A 20,443-nucleotide genomic window follows, 5' to 3' on the forward strand; every position below is an offset into this window, starting at 1 on the left:
GCTACATCGTTTAATAATTTGCATAATCATATATTTGCATATCAAAATTCCCATGTAAAAGCGACTTAAATGTGTTTAATTCTGGTATTGGTTCTGTTTTGTCATTATTTTATGTATTTAAACAAGAGTATTTATTATTAGTGTAAATAATAGTTTGTTTTTTTCTCAGTAGTTTTCAAATCATCATCAGATTTAAATAATGGTGACCTGACTAGATCAGACTTGCTTAGTTTTGCACTTGAACAACTGTAGATTGTGCAAGAACTGTGTAAAGGATGAAATATGTATGATTAATTCAATATCTAATACCTTGATTAAAAATAATCTTGTGAACCTTACTGATTATGTGTTTTTCATTCTGGTTCCAAAATAAAACAATGCATTATGTCTTTTCCATAAAGAAAATGCCATCAAAACCCCCACAAATGTTTATAGTTAACTACAATAAGAAAACTGACAAGACATGAAATAAATTAGACTATTTATTCACAAAATAATAATACAACTGTACACAGTACCACTCAAGATTTAAATACACTTGCATGAAAACCCACCATGAAATATACATACGTCAATGCATCAACTCTTCAGTGTAGCAGACATTCTCTTTGTGACCTGCAACTGCAACAACACCATTCAACACAAACACTTCAACTTAGGTATTTACAGGGTAATGCTCTTCTAACTCTGTACAGTATGCATGAAACTATGTTTTGTGTACATTATGCACAGTTAAGGTATGTGAAAGGTATTAACAGATAATAAGATGGTTGTGTTTGCTAGTGTTAGAAGAGGGCTGGCTCAATTGTGAAGCTGCACTTGACCACTGGAATACAACCACAGCACACTACGGAGAGAGGAATGTTGTTTTTCTTGGTCTTTTTTTTTTTTTTTTTTTTTTGAGTTCCTCTCCGTGCAATACGTACATGATCACAACACATTGAAACAGACAAAGCAGTGTTCCTCATATTACCCCTAGCCTTCAAATGTTCTTAATACTTTCACAGTCAATATCTAGACAAAAATAGCAACACAAGCAATGGCAGCATAAAGCTCTTCACTCTCATCATAAAATAATTGTTACAGATGCTCTGTTATATGTAAAAAATAAATAAATAAATACATAAATAAATACTGTATGTCTTCTCTTTGAAAAGTATTCAAAGAAAGTGCCAAAAAGTGCAGACCTACAGCCTTAATAAAGCATTTCTTCAAATCTGTTGAGATTTCTCACTACTCTCTCAAACCTCAAAGTGAATCAGTGCAGCACAGACTATATTGTGCACATAATGCATGATTAATGGTTATAGGCAAATTTCCTCCATGATCACATCATTTGCTAGAAATCTTTATCTCTGCAATGTGAAACGTGGATGTCATTAGCAACTGATGCAGTGATGCAGACTTAAGTGATTTTAGATGAAAGAGTGACTTATCTATCTGTAAAATGTGTTTATTTAAACCTATTTACCGGTAATCTTTTTGGCAGTAAACTAATGATTTTATTCTTGGCGTAAGCTTTATTAGCTATTTAAGCACTCTATAAATATAAATATTATTTCTGATTAATCTTCTAATTAAATAGACTAAATAGAATAAGTCTTTTGATAAATGATAATAGTGATCTGAACTAATGGAAATGTACTGTATATATCTATGTACTAAATAAATACACACACATTATGTAATATTGTACAAAATTAACATTGTCAGCGCAAAAACCTTGAGACTGTGTGCAATCTGTAGGTACTTGGGATTTAGCCAACTATAATTGAACAGAAAGGAAAAACACATTGGTTTTTCTATAAAGAAAGTGAGGTTTGACAGTTGTGTCATTACGAATGATGTGTGAATTATGAAGGCCAAATGTAAAACTTCCCTTCTTCTGTCCTTTTTGATATAGGAAACTATGTCCTAATTGATATATCACATTAAAACAGTACTAAAAATGCACAAACAGGAATATATTATCAATAAAAAGAAAAACCCTTAAAACACGACTCAGTATTGCACCAAACCATCAATTATCAAATGACACAATAAAATAAAGCTCACACACTACGAGCTCTCATATCCTTTCTAAATATATCTTGGGATGATTTGTGGCTCTCCACTGACATTCCCTTCTTAATCAGTTTTTCATTAAATAATCTCTTGCCAGTAAATAATCTCTAGCATTATATTTCTATCTGCAGTGGTAAATGCCATGGCTTTCATCAAGTTAAGCTGTATAGTGCTACACCGATCCTTGGGCAATGGAATTAGATTTCTCCTCTATACTAGATTCTACCAATGGTTGGGTAACTGAGCTAAGTTTCTCCTCCCCCTTTGCAGCCTCTGCCACAGGCTGCTCGGATGAGCTGGGGCCCTGGTCAGAGGAAGATTTGGAAGGTTCCACCAATGGGACCTTTTCTTTAACTGGAGAGGCGGGCAGAGCAACTCTACTGGACTCCTCCGTGGAGGTGGCTGCTGGAGGCGGAGCTCCGCTGAAACCATGAGCGATCTCATCGAAGGTTCGCCCTTTCGTCTCAGGAACATGGAAGTACGTAAAGATGAAAAAGAAGATGAGCAAGATCATGAATATAATGAAGACATATGGCCCACACAGCTCCTATAAATCACAAACAATAGGAGAATAAGTTAATATAATGCAATGCAAATATGTCAACACAATCATGCTGATAACCCACCAGTCATTAGATCAATGTTGATTATAGTAGGAAAATAATTACAGAACTTTATTTTAATGGGTTAGATTAACAGATATCAAAGTTTCATAGAAAGTTGATACACTGCAAAACAATAGCATGTTCTTAATCAGTATTTTTGTCTTGCTTTCCAGAAAAAAATATTAGTGTAAGCATTTTTAAAGCAAAATAAATTTGAGAAGCAAATTAGTGTGAGAGAAATTTGTTTTAAGCATGAACTGATACATTTAGTTAGATTTACGCTTAAAACTAGAAAATACATTTTTTGCTTGTTTAACATTTATGTTGAAATCATATTTGAACTAGACAAATTTACTTGAGAAGCAAAATTGTTTTAGCATATACAAATATAATTAGTTAGACTTATGCTTATTTATGCTAGTTAGAAATTGCCAATGGGATTAGAAAAATAAACTTAATGAATTCAATATATAACTTAGCCTTAAAGGTGCTGTAAGCGATTTTAGCTATCTGAAGTTTTGTGACTGAGCTGTTGAATTAGCCACGCCCCTCATTCCAAACCCCTGCCCTACAAAGATAATTTTGAGACCAAAACCGAACTAAAGAGTAGCATTGTTTGTTCCTGTGGCTGTCAACAATTCAACAGTGGCACAATAGCGCCCTCAACTGACAAACATTATGAATCATAGCCTCAATGATCCACTACAAATAAGAATGAGCAAAATGATTGACAGGTGAAAAGCGTCAATGTTTACTCAAATCATTCAATGATTTTGTTTGCTGTTTACAAATCTACAGCTTTCACAGGTGAAATGTCTCAGGACACTTATTTCATTAATATCTTTAAGGGAGTAGGAATTTAATTTGTATACTTTTCCATGAAAAAATATCTTACAGCACCTTTAACTGTCTTATATCTTGATTTCTTATTTAATTTTGCTACAGGTTAATTTTTCTTGCTTACCTTTTTTGTTTAAATCATATTTGTAACTGGTCAATGGCAACTGATTTAAAGTTACTCTGAATCAAACTCGTACCACTAATTTGGGGAAGCTGATTCCCACAAGGAAGTTGGCGGTCCAGTTGGAGCATCCTGCAACAGCCATGGCAGCAGGGCGTGGCCCCTGGGAGAAGAGTTCAGCCACTATAAACCAGGGAATAGGCCCTGGGCCCATCTCGAACATGGCCACAAAGGCAAAAACGGCTGCAATACTGAGGTAGCGAAGAGCCTCAATGTCCTTCTACTCAAAGAAAAGGGTAAGAGAATATTTTGTTAACAATCCCATAAATCATGGTGATTATATATTGACAGGGCCTGTTTTACATCTTCAACATACTTGTATCTAAGAGACCAACAAACAGACAGCAGAACCCACCAATAACAAGGCAATGGTCATGAGCAAGGCACTGATGGCCATCCCACCTAGACCAATCAGGTGCAAAGTTCTCCGTCCCGCCCTCTCCACCAAAAAGAGCTTGTAGTAAAGGAAAAAAGGGAAATTTATAATAAACATCTTATACTTATAAGTATTTACTATTTACACAAAAACGAAACAGTTACACATACATTTCTCCTAAAGTTCAATGATTAAATACTTACAGATACAACAGTAAAGACAGTGTTGACTACACCAGCTCCTATGGTGGCGTAAATGGGCTGAGTCACCCCGGCCGACTCAAAAATACCAGTTGAGTAATAGAAAACCTTGGAGAAGCAGAGGAAGACAAGGCATATGTACAGTAAATTATGTGAACTAGAGACATATAGTGAATTAACAATACAGGCTTGATATCTGATACTTAACTGAAATACTTCAAGGAATAGTTCACCCTAAAATGATAATTCTCTCGTCATTTACTCATCCTAATGTTGTCTCAAACTAGCATGACTTTCTTTTTTCCTAGGAAGACAATCATAGTTTGATGTCTGTTATGATGTCGGTTTGTCCATACAGTGCAAATGAATGGTGACCAAATTAACAAGCTCCAAAAAGGACATAAAGGCAGCATAAAAGTTATATGTTTCGCTGTGCATCTTGCCATTGCAGTCTCTTGGCACAGTCATGATTTCAAGCTCTATTATGTTTCCTAGCACTTGACGAATTGTGGATTACCTTTATGCGGCCTTTATGTCCTTTTTTGGAGATTGTTAATTTGGTCACCATTCACTTGCATTGTATGGACAAACAGACATAGTATCTCCATTAAAAAATCTTCATTTGTGTTCCACAGAATAAAGAACGTAATATGAGTTTGAGACGACATATGGGTGAGTAAATAATAAGAGAATTATAATTTTTGGGTTAACTATAACTTTAATCTACAACACTGTTTGAACAAATGGCTATTTTAAAAATGAAATATCTGTTCAATGACAGACTGAGAGTAATCAGGATTATTATGTCATTCAGATTATTGCAGATGTAACAGGCCAAGCTACTACTCTATTGTAAAACTGGAATGTACTCAGCATGTGAATGACATGTGTGTGGAAGAGTCATTGGCTGAACATTGACTTATTGGACAATCCATCAATATGAACTCTCTGAACCTGCTAATGCTTTGAAAAAAGGAAGACCACCACTGTTAACCTGACAAAACATCTACAAAAACACTCCCCTCCTATGAGAGATCCTAAAAACAGCGAGACATGACGCAACGGTCAAAAACATCTGTCTCGTGCATGTTTACATGGAAAAAACGCATAGAAGGTGTCAAAAACACGTTCAGAACTTCCCCATATTATATAGATACAGATAATAGAGCACCTTATTTTTAGCTTTAAACTGGGAGTGTTTCATTTCAGCAGCCAAGTAGCAAAACTGGTAATGTGCCATGGTGCACAGTTGTGTGAGTACATGATAAGTAATTTATTTGACTCACAGCGTTGATGCCAGAGAGCTGCTGGGAGAGGTGCAGCATGACTGCGATGAGGAGAGGCTGGCGATACGCTGCAGTGCGGAAGAGCTCAGGGATGGTTACCTTCTTCTCCATGGCTGTCTTAATACTTTCCTCTTTCATCTCCTGCATGTCCTTCCCCACATCCTCATAGCCACGGAGACGCACCAGTGCTGGGGGACAAAATAATGGAGGTTTGGAGATTTGCCAAATAGATCTAGTAGAAAGCTAGATTTAGTTGCCTGAACTCTGCAAGAGAGGCAACAAACTGGCACATACTGTATTACTGATATATTGACATAAATTCCAGATAATACTGGCCGTACAAAATAGGATAAAGGGAGCAATGCATACAAATGGCATTACACAGTCAGTGCACAAACATGGTTTAAAACACAACAAAACAAAACATTTCAGAGGAGAAAAGAAAAACTAATCCGAACCTGTTGTTTATTTAATAAATGATTAAAAAATGATAGTGAATAATCAGTGCTCTGTGGAGTGGGCATATATGCATGTGTTTGTTTGTGTTTTAGATGTATTCCGGGATATGAAGGTATCCATTACATCATCATCGACTAAAACTTCAGACTAGATGCCAAAACCTTCTGTTGGTCTCTTGTCAAGTTCAAGGACTCTTAAAAGGTCAAGCTTTTTGCCTGAAAGGGATAGTTAACCACAAAATGAAAATTCTCTCATCAGTTACTCACCCTCATGCCATTTCAGATGTGCATGACTTTCTTTCTTCTGCAGAACACAAATGAAGATATTTAGAAGAGTATCTCCGCTCTGTAGGTCCATACAATGCAAGTGAATGGGTGTCAAAATGTGTATGCTCCAAAAAGCACATAAAGGCAGCATAAAAGTAATCCATACAATCAATATTTAAGTCCTTTTTTGCTACAAATTCTTCTCCCTGCCCAGTAAGGGGCGATATGCATAAAGAATGTGAATCACCAAAAACACTTTTCACAAGAATGTGAAAGTGAAAGTTAAATTGGAGACTGACTGAGCAGGGAGACGAATTTATAGTAAAAATGTACTTTACAAATATTGATTGTTTCTCACACAAACCTATCATATCGCCTCTGAAGACATTGATTTAACCACTGGAGTTGTATAAATTATTTTTATGCTGACTTATGTGATTTTTGGAGCTTCAAAATTTTGGCAACCATTCACTTACATTGTATGGACCAAAAGAGCTGAAATATTCTACAAAAAAATCTTCATTTGAGTGTAAAAGTGTATATACACAGTATATGAAAAGAGTACTGGTAATGTCAGCTGTTTAGATTTTCATGAATGTTAAATTCAGAACACTGAATAAGTTATTAAAAACATATAGAAACATTTCATATTTTGTCTGTTTCTTTTTTATAAAAGCATACTTCTTAAAAGTTATTATTAAATTAAATATAACAATGTTTATCAAATTTATTTATTTGTAATAGACCGATAGTGGATTTTGCCAATACTGATAACTAAGGTGGTGAAAAAGGCCAATAACCAATTCATCTGCCGATATTTTTTCAAATTCATTTATAGAATTATTATTTTTTTCTCCCCAATTTGGAATGCCCAATTCCCGGTACGCTCTAAGTCCTTGTGGTGGCATAGTGACTCTGGGTGGTGGAGGATGAATCTCAGTTGCCTCCACGTCTGAGACTGTCAATCCTTATCATGTGGCTTGTTGAGCACGTTACCACAGAGACATAACACATGTGGAGGCTTCATGCTATTCTCCATGGCATTCACGCACAACTCACCACACGCCCCACTGAGAGCAAGAACCACTTTATAGCGACCATGAGGAGGTTACCCCATGTGACTCTACCCTCCCTAGCAACCAGGCCAATTTGGTTGCTTAGGAGACCTGGCTGGAGTCGCTCAGCACACCCTGGATTCAAACTTGCGACTCCAGGGGTGGTAGTCAGCGTCTTTACTCACTGAGCCACCCAGGCCCCACGATTTATAGAATGTAAAAAAAATGCCTTAGTCTTTCCTTACTATGACAGGCACAGATCCAAGAGTCCAAAATGAATAAAATCCCAGATGCAGTTTATTATGTAGGCTATTTACCAAATTAAGCTTTTTATAGCCTTCATATTCACCACATGAAGGGTTTTGAATACCAGATGAAGTTTAATTAGGACTAATGTTTATTATTATTCACAAGAGGCATGTTTCTATATAATCTCATTTTTACTTGCATGCCCTCGCATTGAAGTGAGGATAAACATATGAATGAATACTGACAATGATAACAGATTTAGATATAGTAAATCCCTACGAGGTGTCAGTGTTTGTTTTAATTTCATCTCTAAAAGACTGCTGTTATACTGTAGATCAAAGCCATTCTAACTGTAGAATCCTCTAGCACCGGCCACAGAGGAACACAAAGGAATTGAAAAAAGTACCGCAATAGAATTTTGTCGATAACCGCCAGTTCCAAAAAGCAACCTTTGGCACCGATTAAAGAGTAAAACTGATATATCGGTCTTCCTCTAATTTGTAATGTTAAAAAAAAGGTCATATTAAAGGACACGGGTCAAAATGTTATTGCAACCTTTTCATGGCTTTAAAACTTAAACTTAATCAGGTAGTAAATGACTGCAAAGGGTTTTTTTTTCATTGCTGCTCCAGTCAATGATAAAATGCAATTGTTATTTAATAAAGGGCTTCAGTAATTCTCTGGACAAGAAACCTATTTAAGCAAATGTTTTGGCTCATTCTTTCATCAGTGCTCTCAAAGCCACAATAAAAGTTAAGTGGAAGCATAAGGTTTAGTAGATTGGTCACAATAATGCTGTCACAGAGATAAACGTTAACCAAATAAAAATTAGTTTAGGCTCTCCTGATCACTTCCACCTAGCAGTTTTTATATATACTGGAGTGGTGGTGGCATAGTGAGCTAAAGCACAGTATTTGCAAGCAGAAGGTTGCCGTTGCCGTGGGTTTGATCCCACAGCCACCACCATTGTGTCCTTAAGCAAGGCACTTAACTCCAGGTTGCTCCAGGGGGATTTTCCCTGTAATAAGTGCACTGCAACTCACTTTGGATAAAAGCATCTGCCAAATGCATAAATATATACTCAAGGTATAAGTTTTTTCAGCCAGTGTGTTCCCTGCAAATCAAACCCATGACCCTGGCGATGTCTAGCAGCATGTCCTACCAGCTGAGCTACAGAAACACCAGTCATAATGCTAATCTCTGCTCAGTTTTTTTTTTTTTTTTTACCTTTGCGGGCCTCCTCTTCCTGATTGAGGTTGATGAGCAAGTATCGAGGGCTCTCTGGGCAAAAGGGCAGCAGTAAAAACTGCAGGATGGCAGGCAGGATGGTGAGAGCCAGAAGCAAAGGCCAGAGCTTATCTGAACCCAGCAAAAACTCCAAACCAAAGATCTACATGGAAAAGGACACACACCAAGAATTTTGAACATTACTATGTATCAAATGAAAACAGATTAGGTTAGGATGGCAAAAATTTGTCTAGCAGACTAAAAACAGATTTTCAGATTCAATTAGATGTTCGATTTCAAAACTAATTAAAGGAGATATTTCCCAAAGGTTCTATATGTTTGTTGAGGTACAAATATATAATAAGTAATTCTTCCAATCTTTTAAAGACAACATAAAATGCGATTTGCAATGCATTTAACTTCTGTAATTTGACATTTCAGAGTAAAACAAATATTTACAGCATTATATCAGAGGGATATAATGTAGGGCGGGACATTAATGCAAAAAAGACCCCGGCACACAGTGAAAGGGTCTTGTATTACCCTAAAGGGGGTTATTTTGCAAAACACTATCTCCAACTGTACATTATACCTCTTATTACACACCAAATAAATCAATCAAATGGACATACATTATTGGTTTAAATTGAAATGATTTACTATATGAAAAGAAAGTGGCTGCATAGTGACATGAAAGGCAAAACTACAACAGCTATGTAGTAAATCAATACATTGTACAGTTTAGTTGTCATTATACAAATATAACAGTGACTAATTAATCAGATTGAAGTATTCAAGAGAACTATGTAATAATATTGGCTTATAATATCTTTTCCTGCTCATGTGGGCTTGGTTGTGTCTGCAAAATTGTAGACTAATTTATTGTGCAAAATGGGCCCACTGACATTTATTAAGCAATTAAATTGTGTAAATTATGATTTCATGTTTTCTTTAAAAACAGCCTGACATAATTGCTATGACATAAATGCTTTACCTGAGCGATTAAAATGCCCAGCACAACACCAAGTTGATGGAGGGTCCCAAAGGCTCCACGGAGTGGAGTAGGCGACAGTTCCCCAACATACATTGGAGTGAGACCAGTGAAGAGACCACAGAACAACCCAATAACCAGCCGGCCGGCAATGACCATCTCAAAAGAGGAGCAGAGAGTGCACAGCCCCATCAAACCTCCACCAATCAGAGCCAAGACATTCACGAGCATCATGGACTTACGCCTGGAAGCAGAGAGAGTGACCAAGAGGAACATTTTATTGCTCAGTGGTCGCTCTTTAACAGCTCAGGAGACTGAATTGAGCTCTCAGTTATGTTTCATTGAAGCATTAACTTTGTCTCAGATGTATATCTTAATATTATTTAGGTGAAATAATTATAGATACAAAAGAGACAATTGTTTACATACGGTACAGTAACAATGAAGAGCTATCGAATTATTGTAGGTATAGCTCCGAAAATTTGGTCTCGGGAGAAAGTGATGAGGAATATTTGAGTTCATTTTGAAATCTCTGACTTTTGATTGCAGACTTTGGTATCTTAGCACAGTTTGAGACATTACTGAGATCTCTTCTGAAACTGTTCAGGAGATGAAATCAGAGAAAGCCTATAGAAAGGAAAAGGCAGAGAACAATGACCAGTGAGTATACATGATGAATGCTTGCTTTGAATGTGGTTGTTATGACAGCGTGGACAGAGCACTCAAGCAGATAGGAAGACAGGGTCAACTCTTCTACTCTGAGTGCCCTCATAATCAACTGCTTTTATTATTTATGAAGCATACAGTATACAGTCCAGTTAAAGCATCATTGTGAATTACTCTGACATAACAAAGATGTATTATCAGGCATAAGACAAATGTACAATGCGTACAGATTGTGAAACTTCTCAAAACATATTTATTTGCCATTTTTGCAATGATACATATACTGTAGGTAGCGGACAAGAAAACCTTTTGGTAAATTGACGCCCTACTGTGCGACATGCTATAATAAATGTAAAACTATTTTAAATAACTGCATTTTACTAATTATTTTATAATTACAATGCATACAGCTCATAAAAATCTCAGTAGTCATTAGTCACTCGGTAGAACAATTTAAAATAAACCAGTGAAGGCAAAAGGTTGAACTTATTAAAACATTTAAATGGTAACCAATCACAGAACATGTACACTTTCATTTGATTCATAACATCGTAACCTTGAATCCTGATGTTGCTTAAAAATGTTCATTGACATGTTGTGCATCAACTATCCATATAGACATATAGAAATGCCATTCCGGCCCAATTAAACCCCTGTACATACAGCTCTGACCTCAATGTGTCTTTATTAATGCCAGTAACCTACAGTATTTGAGCAATGACATGGAAATAGTCACAAGATTTGGATTTCTCTCTTTTGATAAAAAAAACATAGAAGCCTCAGAGAAAAAGTCCTAGACGAGAAAATATGTCACATACTTGCTAAGTTTGTTATGATTTTTCATATCCGACATTACACACTAATTTCCACTCACCTTCCGAATTTGTTGGCTATGACACCGACACTGAACGAGCCCATCATTCCTCCCACACTAAAGATAGCCACCGCAAAACTCCACACAACGGTGCACACGCCTGGTTTGATTGGCTCCCCGTAACGCTCCATCCACGTGTTGTTGAAGAAGGCCCGCAGTTTCTGAGAGGTTAAAAAAAATTTTTTTTAAATTATTTTTATTGTACTTTTTTAATTATGCCAATGGATGTAATTACAATAGTAGCCTACCACCGAAATTGCATTTCCAAAGCTAACAGAGGCACCGTTTTGCTAACGGTGACAAAACTGCCACCGAAAGTGACAAAAGTGCCCCAGATATTTCAATTGTGGGGTACAAAAAATTTTTTTTTATAAAAAACAAAAAAACAAAACAAAAAACAACAAACTAATGTAACCTCTGAAAACACTGAATATGAAAAAAAAAAAAAAAACGAAACAACTTAAAAACTTGAAACAGTGATTTTATCAAAATCTACTGGGACAGTAGAGAGATGTATAATCCAACATGTGGACTGGTCAAATCATTTAAATATATTCTAGCAGAGCGTTTGTGTTAAGATGTATTAATCTTGTGCATAGTTTACAATGCACAAGATTAATGCTACATTAAAATTTTTTGTTGATTTGATTTTATTGGTAGCAGCTATAATTGTTCAGATTAAGAATGCATTTAACTTAATTCATTCATCTGAAGCATTTGACATAAATGGATGACATGCTGTGTTTTTATTTGGTTCACACTACACACATACATGCACCCACTCACCTGTTCAGGTGCATTGATGACTCCTGTGTTGTAGCCAAACTGTAGAGAACCGATTACAGCCGTTGATAAAGAAAAAAGCAGGTAGCATGTTACCTGTTTCTGTAAAAACAAAAGGAAAAGGACAAAAAGTTGGGTAGTAGTATATGATTTTAGTTCATTGAGCGTAAAAAAAAAAAAAAAAAAATGTACAGCGTCAGTGAAATTCACAATAGATCTAGCATCAATGGATAAATAGATTTTGTAATACTGGTCTGGTTATTATTTCAAAAACCAAAGCAAAAATATGTATTATAAAAAGTTCAAAGTCTGAGGAATTTAGACACTGATGTGTTTATGAAACATGTATAAAGACACATCCTTTTAATCTTGCATTTGCCTGGATTGCATGTTTCTTTAAAGTCATGGTTTATTTGCCCCTTCCCTGCATTCTTTTATTAACGCTTTATTGACCGATTTCCCTAAGGAAAGTAATTACAAAGATTCCAGTATGACACTACGCTCACTTTTTATTGATGCAGTAAATCCTGTGATGTAAACATGGCAGTAGCAAACACTATACTATTAAAGTGCACATCTTAATCACCTCAAAACATCAGTGTCCTGAAATGCCCTGCCTTCAACTGTAAGACAACACTGTTTCTACAGATAGGTTAACGAAAACAGCCAGTCATTTTGCATAGGACACAGCAGTGCTGACAGGGTGGATTCTAGGGGGATGTTGCTGAGCTGGCCTGCGGATTCGATCCGGGTGACCTAAGCCCACTGATATTGAAATGTTCCAAGGTGAGCATAAGCTGTTTACCATAAAGAGTGTAAATAGTAAGCATACACCTATGTATCCAGAGGTGATTGCAATGGATAGCCCCTTTACAAAGAATAGTACAGAAAATGGTATATGTGCAAAATTGCAGGTTTCAATGCAACGTCTTTGCAACCAACCATATAATCATGCATTGTTAGGATAGCAAAACTTTTAAAAGAGAGGTAGGAAGATATATTTTGCTCCTGACGTCAAAGGCTGAGCATCCAATCTAAATCAAACCTGACCTCATGAAAATTGTGTGCTTTATTACACATTTTGCCACAGTTTCCCAGTGAAATGTCCAGCAGGAGGTGCCAAAAGCCAGTGAAATGTTATAATCAGACCGGTTTTTAAGGTGAATATTAATTACGTTTTAATGAGAGAAACGTACTTCCCTAACCTATAACTTCTACCTAAACCTAACCGATAGTGTCCTCAAAGTAAATGTGATCTGAAAAGCAAATTTTTTAAAGAAAGCATTTCATTTTGTGCCACTTTGGTCTCACGTGTCAGCTTGCGGCTCAGTCTTCCGCGTTCAGAGTCCAACAATATCAAGAAAGCTAATCATGTTGGAATAAGTTTGTAAATGTAGGCAGGTCTGTAATTCAAGCATTAAAATGTGTCGTTTTTCAAATGATACATTAGCGTAAAAGTTTTTTGATGTCATAACATCGTTGTGTGAGTAACAAAGCAAAAAATAAGTGTTTATATAGCCATCATCAGCCATTGTACTTGTGATTTGTGTGTACTGTCGAAATATTGTAAAGTTGTAGTTGTAGCGTTGAAGTTGTTGTAGCGCCTCTAGTGTTAATTTCACCAGAAAACTGTGACGAAGCATAGAATTTGGCGCGTAAAAGTCTGTTTGGAAAAATGTAGTTATAGTAATGTTTATTCTATAAGAATAAACTCTATATAGTAAGAAACGGTTGTGCTAACCATAATGAAACCATGAAAATTTCCTGTAAGAAACATTTAGATTCAAAAATAGTCAGTTATCCAATTCAGCCTATGACATGTTAATCATGTTTGAACACTGCTGAGCCTATTCAAGTCATTGTAATATTAATACATATTGTTTTCATTTTAAGGATATTTCTGATTGATAAACAATGTTGGTACTGTGTTGAGTTTTTCAAATCTGGGTCCTGAAACAAAACCATTTGAGAACCACCGTTTGAGAGCTTATTTTTGCCATAATATTTGGCCTTATCTAAGCAAACCATCCAGAGGAAACTCTGTCCAGATGAAATGAGGATAGCAAATGTGGATCAATACCATAATTTCCTTTTCATCTCATCCTATTATATTTATTGCTCGCTCTCTTTCTCTCTCACTCACATACACACACAAATACTCTCAAGTCACAATGACTCTGTGAAATAAGACCAGGATGTTTCAAAACAAACGTCACCTGACAAATGCATGCTGAGTCAAATGGTCAATTTGGAGATAGATTAAAATGGATTGGACACAAAAAGCTTTAAACCTTCACACAGCTATGTAAGAAAACAAAAAACAAACAAACAAACATCCAATCTGCTCACAACATCTTATAACAGCATAATTGAATCTGCTGATATTGTAAACATTAAGAAGATATAAATAGACATCCAATAAAAACAACTCAGCCTCCCTCTCCCTGTTTCTCCCACACATTTACATCCACATACATCTTAATTCCCTATCCTCAGCATCCCTGCCTCTCCACAATAGATTGATCATATTGATTAACTTTCGGCATACATTCGGTGCTGAAGCATTGACCAGCATACGCATATGAATAACCATTTGCATAACCAAAATATTTCAAATTCGTGCCAGGCACAAGGCATCTATGATAGGCCTGTTTCATTCTCGTCATTGCAAGCGGGAATAAAATGCTTCCATGCAAAATGCAACATATAGACCTATTTGAATCCCCATATTATGCACTTTGCAAAGCCTTAGTGTAAATCTGTGAGCTCATACAGCCACACATACCCTTTATGCAAGTAAAATGTAACATCTCTATATACACTTTTAGTCTTGTAGGGACAAATCATTGTACTTAAAGCACAAAAGTAGCCAGTATAAATGGAAGAAAACAGTTTTAAAAGGTCTAACCTTCTCCCCCTCCATCGTGCCAGAGTGGAAACGTCCAAGATTAATGGATACCGGGTGAACGTGAGACTTCGCACACAATCTCCGTATTCTCAAGATGCGATGCTGCTTGAGAGTATTTTGTGTTTAAAAGCTGCAAAATCGTAAAAGATTTGGAAATTAACATCCTTAAACCAAGCAAAAACAATTAGCCTATATCTAATTACATCAGTCGAAGTACAACAGACATAGGCTTTTGCTGACTGCAGTTGTTGACAAGTGGGTTAATCATATAAAAAAATCTCTGCATTAGTCATACAGGCCTACTTTTATGATTAATAAGTGGAAAATAATTGTTTAAAAATGTTTTTTTTTTTAAATTGTTTTTTTATCAAAACGATTATTACAGCCAGCCACAGAGTTGCATAGCACCCATAACAACACCAAACACTCAGCGTTAATAATGTATTAATACTCTGTACATAGTATTAGCCCATTTAATAATTTACTACAATTATTAATTTACTAAAGTGCTATGCTAATTTTTCCCATAATAAGCTGTTGATTTCAAACAACCAACCAACGTTAGCGAATAAGATGAAAGATGTGGCTACTGAATCATTCGTTCATATCATATTCAATTAGGAATTCAATATCAGAAAAACAAAAACGACTTGTTGTTTAATTATTTGTTAAATCTCATTTCGATTTAATGCTCAAGTAAAAAATATGAAATTGGAAAAATAGCCACAGGACACTGTGCGTTTTGATTATTTAATTTCACTAATATATGCTTGAATATTTGATTCGCACATATGGGTGGACCTGAAATGCCCCTTTCTTCTGATTGGTCAACCTGCACTGTCATCTTCCTCAATGCTGTGAGACAGAATAAAGATTCCATGCTGTTTAATTGTTCAGATGAATTCATCTCAGTTAATATTAAATTCTTTACCATCTATTCTCCAAAACTCACCACTTTTATTGCAGCTGAGCTATCTCTCTCATCACATAGTCAGACACAGTGCCTACACATAACCGTAAAATGTTCACTGAATGCAGACAGGTTTTCGTCTTCAGGCAATTCAGTATTAGGACAATCACTGCAATGTGAAGCAATTGATAAGAGCACACACACACACACACACACACACACACACACACACACATACACACACACATGTTGGTGCGGCTATCCTTATGAGGACTCTCCATAGACATAATGATTTTTATACTGTACGAACTATAGATTCTATCCTCTACCCTTACCCCTAAACCTAACCCTCACAAAAAAAGTTCTGCATTTTTACATTTTCAATAAAACAAAGTTTAGTGTGTTTTTTAAGCGATTTGAATTATGGGGACACTAGAAATGTCCTAATAAACCACAGTTATAGCATAATACCTTTGTAATTACCAGTTTGTAACCTAAAAAAATTTCCTCGTAAACCACCCAGGCACAAGGCCTATGGTAAATTGGTAAAAAGACCTTTATAGGTAAATGCTGATTTTAAATTCATTGGTCGAGCTTTTGAGAGATGAGCATTCATGAACTTCCTTTAGCATAATTTCCATGATGAGCAAGTCCCTCACACCTAAGCTCCCAGAGCGGGGTAAAGTTTGTTTTAGGTTCGATATTTTTGGGATATTCAGTTTCTCATACCGCACTCTCTGCCGGCGGCAAGTTTGCAAAGATTTCCCACACTTGGCTTGATGTTATAGTATATAAATATAAATGGTATATATCTATAATATACAGACATAAAACACTGCACTCAGAACTGTCAGTTGGTGTGGCTGCAGAATTATGACTGAAAATGGAATGAAATGGAATTAAGTGCGCTTAGCAATAAATTGCATCAGCTCACTTAAGGGACCGTCTGAAAATTCCACTCACTATTAAACAGGCGGTATTCAATTAAAAATTCACCAAAATGTTATTTCACATTCCAAAGGTTGTAGTAAATTCCCAGTAGATAGACTGATTTACGACAGGTGAGATTATTACAGTAAATCCAATAATATGAGTACAGTATTAGATTATTCTAAGATAAACATCATAAAAATTCCTAAAAATGTTATTTTCACATTCCAAAGGTTATAGTAACTTCCCAGTGGATAGACTGACTAACTGTAAAAATCTCGCCTGTAATAAGTCAGCCTATCTATTGAAAACTTACTACAACATTGGGATTGTGAAAATGTTTTCATTATTTTATTTTATTTTCATAATATCAGTAAATACTGTACATTCATATGCACAGCCATCACTCTAGCCATCTACTACAACCTGTGAATTTTTTTTTTTTTTTTTAGATAGAACATGCAAGTCAATAGTCAAATAAATGACTGCTCTGACGCCAGTGACGTTTTAGTTGTGGGTGGAGTTTTCAGACGGTCCCTTAGCGAATATCTAACGAATATTGAACCTAAAACTAACTGTACCCCACAGTTTAAGCCTGTCTTTACAGTGTAGGCATATGCTTCAATAGTCTTATGAATGTATGGTTATTTCCGTCATCTTATTTAAAACCATGCCTTTTCAAACCGGAGCAAAGACAGCAGGTTTATGTGTAGGGCTGTCTGATAAATATGGATATTTTATGAGAGAGATAGCTCAGCTGCAATGAAAGTGGCGAGTTTTGGAGAATAAATAGTAAAGAATTTAATATTAACTGAGACGATTAAACAGAAGAAAACTTTTATTCTGTCTCACAACATTGAGGAAGACGACGGTGCAGATTGACCAATCAGACGAAAGGGGCGTTTCAGGTCCACCCATATGTGCGAATCAAATATCCAAGCCATATATATATATATATATATATATATATATATATATATATATATATATATATATATATATATATATATATATATAGTGAAATCAAATAAGTAAAACACACAGTGTCCCGTGGCTATTTTTCCAATTTTCTATTTTTAACTTGAGCATTAAATCGAAATGACGAATAACAAGTTATTATTTGTTATTTTAATATTGGTTTTGTAATTTAGAATTTCTAATTGAATATGAAATGAACGAATGATACACGGATATTCTAAAGCAACATCAATACGGCTACTTTGACAACAATACACTATATAAATAGCAGATAATATAGAAAGATATTATTCATTGCTTTTGTTACTATACGAGTAGGCGGTTTGCCAATAGGCAGCAATTACAGTACCTTACATTTCCTGCGTCCTAACCACCCGTTCGCGTGCACGTATCCCGCTGACCCTCTGCCACTGAATTCTAGTGAAACTGCGCTCTTTCAGTGAAGTATTCATTAATTTGTCACACGGAGCGCATACACGACAAGCCGCACGTTCCTCTTTGGCGAAATACCATCGGTTGAGCACGTAAAACCAGAGTCCACACCCCCTCCTCTTAATTTATCAACGATGCTTAGCCTATTCCGCATCACTTCTTGTGACAGTTGTTCCGTCATAAGCGCCTCGTGATGCGGGAATACCCTTTTCGGCTTGGTTAGGATGCAAATAGTGCTCTTGGGGAGGGACCAACCAGCGCATCGGATACCCACCACCCATGATGCTCTGCGCGGGTAACCTTGATAGAGCTTCAGCTGATGGATGCAAACAAATGGAAGCAGAGCCGGTCGGCCAAGTACCACAAACTCCAGAGACACGACTTGCCTGTCTGTCATTTGTAGAGTGGGGTGAAAAAGTTATTGCTATTAATTAATATAATAATATTATTATATTAATATATAGGTATTATACTTGTAGTATTTTAAAGATTCAAGTATTGCAAATTAAGCGCAAAATTAGCTGCAAAAATAAAGGGCATCTTGTGGAGCACTGGCTTCTGTTCCACAAAAGACTGAGCACAAGCTGGTCCCGAATAAACTGCTTAATCAAGTGCATTGTGGGATTACAATTTATCCAAGTGGCTTGTGTTTTTTGACTACATTCACCAAAATTCGTTCAGACCCATTTAATGATGTCTTGTGTGAAATGAGTTAGTCACTGAATCAACCATAAAAAATAAATTTAATCCTTAAAAGCTACACTATGTAACTACAAAGCTACACTAGCGGTTAAAAAATAAAACTGCATGCGTCTTTCAGAAGAACAACGTTTTGGTTGTGATTCGGCTCTGCTCCTCTGTGTAGATCAATGTGGTTCGAGGCACCGGTGTACACATGAAAACAGGACATCTTATCAGAGCGAATGGACAAATAAATAACGAAAGTAAGGAAAAGATGGATATCCAAAAACATGTCATCTGAGCAGATAAGTGCCATATCTTATGCTGTTGTTTTGACTTATTGGAAACATTGATGTTTTGAAATAAATAACGTTACAAAAGTTAGGCAACGTCCGTTAACATTAGACATAATGATTGCTAGTCTGATAAGATCAAACGTTGTAAAGTTTTTATAACTGCAGGATATTCTGACCAAATAGACCACAGTAGTAACTAATTTATAGATTGTCATTGTTACCAACCAGTAGTCAACATCATTTCAAGACTCACATGTCCTTGGCAAGCCTAGGACTAAAGGATTTATTTACATAAATTATTGCCGTTATAAAGAAAAATACACACGTGTGCTATCAAGTGAAACGTTCTGCACTGAATACAGTATAATTATTGTATTTCACTACACACACACACACACACACAGACGTGTGTGTGATTACACATTTATACATAAACCATTTCAATGAAATATCTTACCTGTTGAGTAAGAAAAAAGACATCTCTGGGTCGCTTTTAAATCCTTTCAGTTGTCACCACCTCTGAAAAGCCAAGCTGATGTTGATTCAGGTTTCACACGGCTCTGACGCTTTCCCTTTTTGCTTGTAGACTCTGCTCTGTTTGGGGTTTCTTTGTTTTTATATCCAGTGATTTGCAATTTTGAATGATCCATGGTCAAATTTTCTCTTTCGTTGTGACAACAAACTTTCAGCTTCAGCTACTCCCACACCATACACGCACTACAGAAGCCGGAGCTTATTTTCTCTGTGTACGGATATGACATCAACACGCATGGATGAATGACGTATGTATGCAATTTCCCGCAAAATCCGTCCCGACAGCTCTAAAATATAAATCATTATTATAGGTTTATCAAAGTGTATTTGGGTAAAATTAAGACATGGTTTGGAAGATGGATTTTTGTTGCACTCTCTCATTAATAACATTTAGTTATTTTTTTAACAAAAAAAAAGTTACATAGCGTAGCTATGTATGTCTACAGACCTACAAAGAGACTTTAGTGGAGGTTTTATGCATTATAAGAACAAAGCAAATCTATCATTTCCCTACAGTTTGTGAGCTGCTGAGCATGACTTTTATCAAAAGACAACAATAGTCTTATATTATTATGAGTTTCAATAACGTCAGTACGTTTTAATGTAAAAAAAAAGCGTGTCTACATACTGTATCTATTGACTTCAGTAAAAT

General features: G+C 35.9%; 1 protein-coding gene across 2 annotated transcripts; it reads right to left on the reverse strand.

Moving 5' to 3' along the window:
• Nucleotides 1-485: 485 nt before the first annotated feature.
• Nucleotides 486-18,487, reverse strand: slc2a3a (solute carrier family 2 member 3a). 2 transcript variants are annotated; one of them, XM_051664674.1, is made up of 11 exons: nucleotides 18,198-18,487; nucleotides 15,031-15,160; nucleotides 12,126-12,224; nucleotides 11,340-11,500; nucleotides 9,803-10,043; nucleotides 8,809-8,971; nucleotides 5,553-5,740; nucleotides 4,270-4,374; nucleotides 4,046-4,144; nucleotides 3,707-3,910; nucleotides 486-2,611 (listed from the first exon to the last, which is right to left on the reverse strand). In XM_051664674.1, the coding sequence occupies exons 2-11, from the start codon at nucleotides 15,043-15,045 to the stop codon at nucleotides 2,237-2,239; spliced, it is 1,650 nt and encodes a 549-aa protein (XP_051520634.1). In that variant the 5' UTR covers nucleotides 15,046-15,160; nucleotides 18,198-18,487; the 3' UTR covers nucleotides 486-2,236. The 2 variants fall into 2 exon arrangements, with proteins under 2 accessions (XP_051520634.1, XP_051520635.1); XM_051664675.1 differs by lacking the exons at nucleotides 12,126-12,224; nucleotides 15,031-15,160; nucleotides 18,198-18,487 and having other exon boundaries at nucleotides 9,803-10,426; nucleotides 11,340-11,449.
• Between the last annotated feature and the right edge of the window lie 1,956 nt (nucleotides 18,488-20,443).

Source organism: Myxocyprinus asiaticus, chromosome 30 (genome assembly GCF_019703515.2).
Source record: "Myxocyprinus asiaticus isolate MX2 ecotype Aquarium Trade chromosome 30, UBuf_Myxa_2, whole genome shotgun sequence".
In the NCBI taxonomy this organism is placed as follows: Eukaryota; Metazoa; Chordata; class Actinopteri; order Cypriniformes; family Catostomidae; genus Myxocyprinus; species Myxocyprinus asiaticus.

What these genes read in the sequence shown, in the direction of transcription:
- slc2a3a (XM_051664674.1), bottom strand. An exon ending in CTGTCTTTACTGTTGTATCT is followed by an intron (nt 4,145 to 4,269) that starts GTAAGTATTTAA and finishes CTTTACTACAAG; the next exon opens with CTCTTTTTGGTGGAGAGGGC. An exon ending in TCAGCTTCCCCAAATTAGTG is followed by an intron (nt 2,612 to 3,706) that starts GTACGAGTTTGA and finishes TGTGATTTATAG; the next exon opens with GAGCTGTGTGGGCCATATGT.